The sequence below is a fragment of the Lepidochelys olivacea genome (genome assembly GCF_965140295.1).
Source record: "Lepidochelys olivacea isolate rLepOli2 genome assembly, chromosome: 4".
NCBI classification, from domain to species: domain Eukaryota; kingdom Metazoa; phylum Chordata; order Testudines; family Cheloniidae; genus Lepidochelys; species Lepidochelys olivacea.
In genome coordinates, this window is record NC_140414.1 from 67,260,350 (window position 1) to 67,268,823 (window position 8,474).

General features: G+C 45.8%; 1 protein-coding gene across 4 annotated transcripts; it reads left to right on the forward strand.

Moving 5' to 3' along the window:
- Window positions 1-1,326: 1,326 nt before the first annotated feature.
- On the forward strand, window positions 1,327-8,132 carry NPY2R (neuropeptide Y receptor Y2). Of its 4 annotated transcripts, none has more exons than XM_084625375.1 (3): window positions 1,327-1,411; window positions 3,829-3,883; window positions 5,487-8,132. In XM_084625375.1, the coding sequence occupies exons 1-3, from the start codon at window positions 1,345-1,347 to the stop codon at window positions 6,676-6,678; spliced, it is 1,314 nt and encodes a 437-aa protein (XP_084481501.1). In that variant the 5' UTR covers window positions 1,327-1,344; the 3' UTR covers window positions 6,679-8,132. The 4 variants fall into 4 exon arrangements, with proteins under 4 accessions (XP_084481501.1, XP_084481502.1, XP_084481503.1 ...); XM_084625376.1 differs by lacking the exon at window positions 1,327-1,411 and adding an exon at window positions 2,070-2,197; XM_084625377.1 differs by lacking the exon at window positions 1,327-1,411 and adding an exon at window positions 2,090-2,404.
- Window positions 8,133-8,474: the final 342 nt, after the last annotated feature.

Here is an 8,474-nt window from a genome sequence, read left to right on the forward strand (position 1 = left end):
TTCACACAAGGTGACGTTAACGTATCCATAGCTACATCTCATTCTTTGTCTTAAATATGAGACCTTGAGATGTCTAGTAGCTCATTTATTTCACATATGACAACCCATGTTCCATTGTGATCTATATCATGAGGCTGGACCACTAGTGTTTTATGGGCTGCAAATCAGCACACACACAAAGAAAGGTGTTCAGTACTGTTTTAAAGGCAGAAACTCAGCAGACTATTGTATGTTCTGCAATAGGTCCAGTCTACTGACTCACTCTGCTATCAGTGCTTGGGTTTTGAGGCAGTGGCCATAAGATGGCGTTTGCGGGGCCCACCACTGCAGCTCCCTAACAGACCATATTTCCTGTTATTTTTAGGAAAACTTTTCCACATATATTTTTAGTTCTGCCTGAAAGCATATGCATTTCCTACTAAAAGTAGTACAGTATAAGAGAAAATCTGAGTGGGTTGATGGGAAAATCACCAAACCAATCTGGGAGCAAGTTAGCAGTGTGCTCATTATGTACTTATTATACACACACAGCTATTGCTTTTCATTCTAAAATCAGTAGTGTTTTACACTATCAGTAAACAATCAGTAGTGAAGAAGCTAATTTAAGGTACATGGCCTGTGTTTCATAACTGTTTCTCATATTTGATTAGTTTGAAAAAAGTAAATTATTAGACCATTAAATCCAGAGTCTAGTAGTTCTCCTGCCCCCCAATGTTGGCTGCATTTTGACTAAAGAACTTATGTGATGACATGCTACACATAGAGATTTACTGTTCCCATTGAGTAATACCCTCCTCATTACATTGGGAAGTGGGGCATGGAGGAGGAGGAGGTGGTTGGATAAGTGATCCCGGCTAGGGAGCCCGAAGTCGCCTTAAGAGTTAGTTTTGACTGGGATTTAATGATCTGTTAGTTGAAGGTGTTAGCTAGTGCATTCCAGCATTTTGTACAACTCCAGGCTTTGACTTGACCAGCTAGCGACCAGCTAGCACGTGTTAAATGCACACTCTGTGTTGTGTACACTAGACTGTCAGAATGGGTTATTTAGCACATTAGCTAACAAGTTCTTATAATGCACCTTTTATTCCTAGCCAAGAAAAATCCTAAGACATTTGTTTCCTGAGTAAAAAAAAAGTGCTACTGCCAGGAGAGGCAGTCCTTGCCTCCCTTCAGGCTCTCCCTCCGCCCCCCCCCCCCCCGAACCACCAGAGACGGACCCTCAGAGGAGACAAGAAGGCACTTGGGCTACCTGAATTCTTTTGGACTTCTCCCCTCCCCAAACTGATTTTTAGTCACAGTTCCCAGCGCCTGGACAGAGAACAGGGTTCGCTGCTCATACTCCAGATGCCAGTGAATCCTGGGGCAACAGCCCCACAAAACCCTACATCCAGCACCAACTCCGCAAAAGGAGGTAGGTGCTGAACTCCCAGTACCTTTGGGGATCAGGGCTCTGGCTTGCTCCTTTGTCCCCTTCCAGTCTGCCAAGTGTCACTAAAGCGCCCACATGGAGCTGGGACCGGCTTTTGTTGGCTGGTGAACAGAAGCCACATTTATTTTAGTGGTAAGATTGCTTGGGGGGTGGGAGAGGAGGTACATAGGTGCTGTAGCCCCCAGTGGCTGGACGTGGTTTCCCTTATATCCAGGGTTTACAGTTTGGCTCTCCGCAGCCCCCACTGTACAAATTGTTCCCGCGCCCCTGGGGTAGTGACAAGCTCTCCTAGGGGTCACCCGCTGGAGCTGAGTTTTTGCAGCAGGGGAGGATGGGGGGGGCATGACCGACCCTCGTTTCTAGGGTACAGCAGACCCCGCTACACAGCGGCGCTAGCCAGGCCGGTGTCCCGAACGGGCGGGCGCCAGCCAGCCGGACCCAGGGTTTTGCGACACTGCGAGGCGCGCAGGCCACCACCCCGGCCGAGCCATTAGCCTGGCGGGGGGCTTGGCTGAGTCCCAACGCCGACGGACTCCAGCTGTTACCCAGCGCCCCGCCCCAGCTCCCCGAGCAGCGGCCGCCCCCGCGCCTGCAGTCGCCGGCTCCGCCATCCCCGCCCCGCAGCCCCCACAACCCGGAGCGAGCTGGGGCGGAGCCGCCCCCTCCCCACGCGCGGGAGGCCGCCCGGGCTGGGCTGGCGGCGGGCACGCTGACCACAGGCACCCGCGTCCCCGGTGCAGGCAGCTCGGCGCTGCCCGCCCCTGCCAGGTGAGCAGCGCCCCGGGTCCCCGCCGCCACCGCGCGCCCGGAGTCCCCGTCGCCCGCCGAGCAGGCGGAGTCGGGCGCAGCGAAGCCCGGCGCCGGGCGGCGGCGCCAAACTTTGGGCGAGCCCGCTCGGAGCGCAGCGGGCTCGCCTCCCTGCCAGAGCGGCGCAGCGCTGCCCGGGCGCGGCTCGGCGGAGGGAGGCGCGGCGCGGTAAGTGTGGAGGGGCCGGGGACAGAGCCGCGCTGCCAGAACGAGCGCGCTCGGGCTACAGTCGGGAGGAGACGCCTGCCCCGAGCCTTCCCGCCCCCCCGCCTGCCGCCGGTGATCGCCTGGGGGGCAGCGCCTTTTGTTCCCCGCTGGCGCCGGACTGGGCCGTGGCAGGGCGGGTTCTTCTCCCCCTTCGGACACGGGGCTGCTCAGCACCAGGGAAGCAGCCCCTGCAGAGAGCACGGCGCCCTGTTATTGAGCCCAGGTTTCCCCAGCCAGCAGTAGAGGCTGGCAAAGGTGGCTCTTCCTTTACCCTGGGGCTGGCTGCGCCTCAGACCTTGTAATCCTCAGCGCCCACCCCCCCGGCGGATGCCCTCTGGGTCGCTGCTCACCTCAATAAAACCTTTAACTTCAGATGCTGGGTGACTGAAAATGGGCAGGTGAAAGTGACAAGCTCAGAGCCAGTCTTTTAATGTCACCCCACCAAATGCAGAAAGAGAGAGAGACACACACACTAGGGACCCCCGGCTTTTAATCTTCTATAGGCACAAGCTTACATACACAGTGCCTGGCTCTGGCTTTAGTACAAATCTTTAGATCCTGTTAATCAGGAGCAGGAAGGTGGTCATGAATTAGTAAAGGGGCAGCATCCCTAGAAAAGTGCACAGGGGATTTTTAATGAAAATTGGGGAATGTGGTGCATGAATTAAACATTTTTTTAATCCAAGTTCACCTCAACCCAATTCCAAGTGCTTTACAAATGCAGCATAATATTAATAATAGATTAGTTTGTTTATAAATATAATGTATTATTCCCTTTTGATTCTCCTTTTCTCATGACTTCTCTGTAAATCTTCTACATTCCATCATTCATATAAAGTTACGTACATATCTCTAAGGGAATTGAGTGATTAGATATTCTAAAAATTATTTATCAGAACACATGATGCTGTGCAATAGATACAGTTTGCCAATCAACACACTATCACAACTGAAGAGCTTACAGTGGGAAAGAATAGCTAGGTTCAGAGCAGACAGGACACAGCAGATAGTGTAGATCAGAGAGACATGTGGTTTCTATAGTACTGTGGGAGTGCTTGATTCATCATCAACTGTGCAAGTTAATATTGTAGAACTTGTCTAGTTTATCTCATTTGTTAACCGAACATCATTTCTTCTCTGCTGGAGTTTCAAACCTCCTCTTCCAACTGTGCTGTGTTAACAAGAAATACTACCTTCAAAAGAAGCAAACTCCACACAGTACAGGAATAAAGAAAAAATGTGTCAGGATGAAAGCTAATTGCTTTTTTGCTTAAAAGAGGATGAAGGGAGGCAGGAGAAGGGAGGGGAATAGAGGAAAAAAATAGGGAGAAATATTTTGAGAAAAGGAAGGATAAATGATTTGATAGTGTATGTTTTCCTCCAAGGTCTGGCCACCGTCTCACGATGCAAAGGGTTGGAACCCTGCGAACCCATCGAACGGTAATTCTCCTGCTGTTATTTGTAAACATGATCTACTCTATTCTCCAATGCATAATTCTGAGATCTTTGGGAGTCTAGCAGTATTGGACTCTTATCAAATATCCACTGTAATAGCAGATACAGGTAGTTCTCAGGTTTCAGAGTAGCGGCCGTGTTAGTCTGTGTGTTAGTCTGTATTTGCAAAAAGAAAAGGAGTACTTGTGGCACCTTAGAGACTAATTAGTTATCAGGCCACAGTGATAAGGAAAAGGCAGTTCTGAGGTTTTGCATTGCATTATCTTTGTAGATTATAAAAAGCATCACCTGTATTTGTGGCCCTTACTTGTCCTTACTCACTTTGCACAGTATTGTAGTGCAAGTTACAAATTAACTCTAAAATGCTTTAAATATAGAGCACCAAATTATGCCCAGTTATATCCATGCAAGCACATCGAAAGCATAGGGTTGCATGGGTGTAGCTGAGTAGAATTTGGCTCAATATGTGCAAGGAAGACAATGTGATTTTGATATCCTTACCAAAAGTCCCATTAACCTGAAAGGGAGGGGGATGCGACCTGCTGTTCTCTTTCACTGTAGTCAGAAACTTGGTTGGCAACTTCTGCTGAGAAAAATGGGGGTATTCTTCCACGATAAAAGAAATGTTACCTACTTTTTATTTCTTGGTTTAAATTAGAAGTTAATGGGTTATACAGACAATCCAGAACATTACTAATGTTTTCTAGCTATTCTGCTTCTTATTGTGGTGTGCAGTTAAAGTGGTGTTTGTAGCTGCCTTGTGATACTGGCTTTCTTAAAGGAAAATGTCAGGAATTAGCCCTAATGGTGTAGAGCAGCAGGTTTGTATTTACTAGCTAAAAATACATGAATAAAAATGTGAATATTGAAAATACTTTGAGGAAATACATGTCACTATTCCCTTGGTGAAAGTTTGGAAGAGAATTCTATTGACATAGGGCTGTATTGGGTCATTGATCCTCCTGTAGTATTCCCATTGGTATCAATGGCAGTTTTGTGCAAAAGTCAATAGTGGTTTGGGGTATTCGTTTGTGACAAAGGATGTGTTGCTCAGCAGGATCCAAATCCTCCTTCCTTTGCCCAAGTAAATATACTCCACTGTCTTCAAACTGCATTTGAGCTGTATTTCAAATTTCCAGCAGGAGTTATATCTGAGTAAAGATTAAAGGATTGGGCTTCAAATGAATGAGTGAGAAAGTGTGGACGTACCAAGTGCTATCTTGGAACAGATCATTGGCCCATCTTCTGTAGTCACCTCTGGTAGCGGCCAATACCCCAGCTTCAGAGGAAGGCAATACAGTAACTTTGGGGAAACTTCTTGCTGAACCTAGCCAGTGGTATTTATGCCCCACAGCCTAAACAAATATCTTTTGTTGTCTCAGTTTAGCTATTGTAACTTTAGATGATACGGTCACTCATTTGAAAGTCTAACCTTCTTTTGGAACCAGACATTATTAACAAAAAAAATCCTATTGCTAATTCTACTTAAATTAGAACAAACTAACTTTAATTTTTTTATGTTTCAGATGAAGTCTGCATAGACAGTCTTTGGTTTACTCCAATTTTCTGTGTTTTTGCTGTGTTTCAGAGACAGTTCCACTGCTTATTTTGGAGTAGTCCAGTTAGCTGCAACTATGGGCCCTATGGGAGTACTGGTTGAAGAGAACCGCACAAAAGAAGTGAAAATGGAGCTATACACCAGGCTATACTTGCCAGGCCTCACCACACCACTCAGTGAGCTGGCATCTGACCCCAAACCAGAACTGAAAGACAGTACCAACCTGGTCGAGGTGCAGATAGTCCTCATCATTGCCTATTGCTTTATCATCCTGCTGGGGGTGATGGGCAACTCCCTGGTGATCCATGTGGTCATCAAGTTCAAGAGCATGCGTACTGTGACTAACTTTTTCATTGCCAACCTGGCTGTAGCTGATCTGCTGGTGAATACACTGTGCCTGCCCTTCACCTTAGTTTACACACTGTTGGGAGAATGGAAGCTGGGCCCAGTGCTGTGCCACCTGGTGCCTTATGCCCAGGGCCTTGCAGTGCATGTGTCAACTGTCACTTTGACTGTGATTGCCTTGGACCGGCACCGCTGCATTGTTTATCACTTGGAGAGCAAAATCTCCAAGCGAATAAGCTTCCTGATCATTGGCGTTGCCTGGGCTGTCAGTGCGCTACTGGCTAGTCCCCTGGCCATCTTCCGTGAGTACTCTCTGATCGAGATCATTCCTGATTTCAGGATTGTGGTCTGCTCTGAGAAGTGGCCTGGTGAGGGGCAACTAAACTATGGCACCATCTACAGTGTCTCTATGCTCCTGATCCAATATGTTTTGCCTCTGGCAATCATCTCCTATGCCTACACCCGTATCTGGACCAAACTAAAGAACCATATCAGCCCTGGGGCTGGGAATGATCACTACCACCATCGGCGGCGGAAGACCACTAAGATGTTGGTGTGCGTGGTTGTGGTGTTTGCTGTAAGCTGGCTGCCCTTTCACGCTTTCCAGCTTGTCAGTGACATTGACAGTAAAGTGTTAGATCTGAAGGAGTACAAGCTAATCTACACAGTGTTTCATGTCATTGCTATGTGCTCAACCTTTGTTAACCCTCTTCTCTATGGCTGGATGAACAGCAACTACAGGACAGCCTTCCTCGCAGCCTTCCAATGCGAACAGCGACTGGATTCCATTCACCCTGAGGTATCAGGAGCATTCAAAGCCAAGAAGAACTTGGAAGCAAAAAAGAATCATTGCACTGGAGCCCCTACCAATGTCTAAGAATGTCAGGCATACAAAAAAAAAAAAGGAATATACTCTGGCCAGAGAGAGATCGGTTTTGACAGATGCACTTTTTATACACAGTTTTAATCATATACGATGGAAGAAAACCAGCAAGTTAAGGTGTTTGTTCTATAATTCCAGAGAGAGTTGGTTACCATCAACCATATACAACTCCAAAGAAATATAACAGAGATTTCATTTATGGCTGTCTGTATTGTGGTTGGAAAGAAGTCTCTGCCCCAATCTTTTGCTATGGCAGCAGTAATGACAAAGGCAAGGAAAGTGTTTGCCACTCTTGCCCTAAAGAGGATGAATAGATTAATTGAGCCTCAAAACTGGAATTTGGCAGTGTGGACATTGTATGCTGCAAATAGGGAATCCTTCAGAAGCTCAAAGTATGTTCTAAGAGTGAGGCTGGGGTTTGGTGTAGAAGCTCATACTTTCCATCTCTTCTCCACTGCAACTACTCTGCAAAATGAGGGTTTCCTTAAGAAGATACACCACCATTTTTGCCTCATATTTAAGTAATATGAATAGGGTTACCATAGAATAATTCCTAAAATCAAACTACTACTACTAGAGCATTTAGGTCAGGAAAGTTTAAGTTTCTATCCTATTTGTAATCTGGTTTCTGCTAAAACAAGTGGAGTAATAAATAATTCCTTATGACTCAGCCACAGTTATGCTGGGGAGAAAAATACAAATCTGGGGCCTGATCCTGTATTCACAACATACCTAGAGCTTTCTTTCTGCCTTAGAGATTGCTAAATAGGACAGGTTTCAGAGTAACAGCCGTGTTAGTCTGTATTCGCAAAAAGAAAAGGAGTACTTGTGGCACCTTAGAGACTAACCAATTTATTTGAGCGTGAGCTTTTGTGAGCTACAGCTCACTTCATCGGAGGAAGCTCATGCTCAAATAAATTGGTTAGTCTCTAAGGTGCCACAAGTACTCCTTTTCTTTTTGCTAAATAGGACAATACACTTAAAAGGGAATTTGGAGCAGGCCGTGAATGCAGACTCAGGTCTTCTGTGAGCGCTTCTTAAATTGAGAGGACCACTAATGCTTGAACTTCTAGGTACTACTCCAGTGTCTGAAGTACCATTAACTCTATGGGTTTTGAATTATTCCTGCTTTATTCCTACCTAATAAAGTAGGACAAAATTTGATCCTTTTGAAAGGCTGCTAAATATTAATGTGCTTTTCAGTGTTTGTGGTTTTATGTCACACACATCCTGCCTTGGATCTTTTCCCATCATCAGCCACTATAAGATTAAAAATACCTGAATGAAGTGTAACCTACTAACAGTATGCTCAGTTTATATATATTAACCAGTGAACTCTGCATGTTATAGTAATAGTTACATTTCTTTGGCTCAGGTAGAAAACTTGACTCTGTTGATTGTATTGTACATGGCAACGTGCAACTTTTCTGTGTCTTTGTCTAGCCTCATTGAGCTCATTAAAGTTAAAGAGTTCAAGCTAATTTCAACCACTTTATTCCAAGCTAATTTTGCTGCCTATCTGGGGGTGGGGTGGTGGGGGTGGGGTTTGAGACTCCAATAAGATGTGATACTTTCCACTTCTCAGAGATATTCTCCATAGCTAAATTTCACTCAAATTCCTTAATTTTTCTATTTCTCATTGTCCTCTAAATTTTTTGTGAATGTTATTACATATGATCTATCTAGTATTTTAGTGTGAGATGTCATTACATCATGGATTTTTATCAGGTGGGGAGATTCATCTTTATATATACGATATCCTGCCCTGGTTTCTTACACTGCCATGAAAT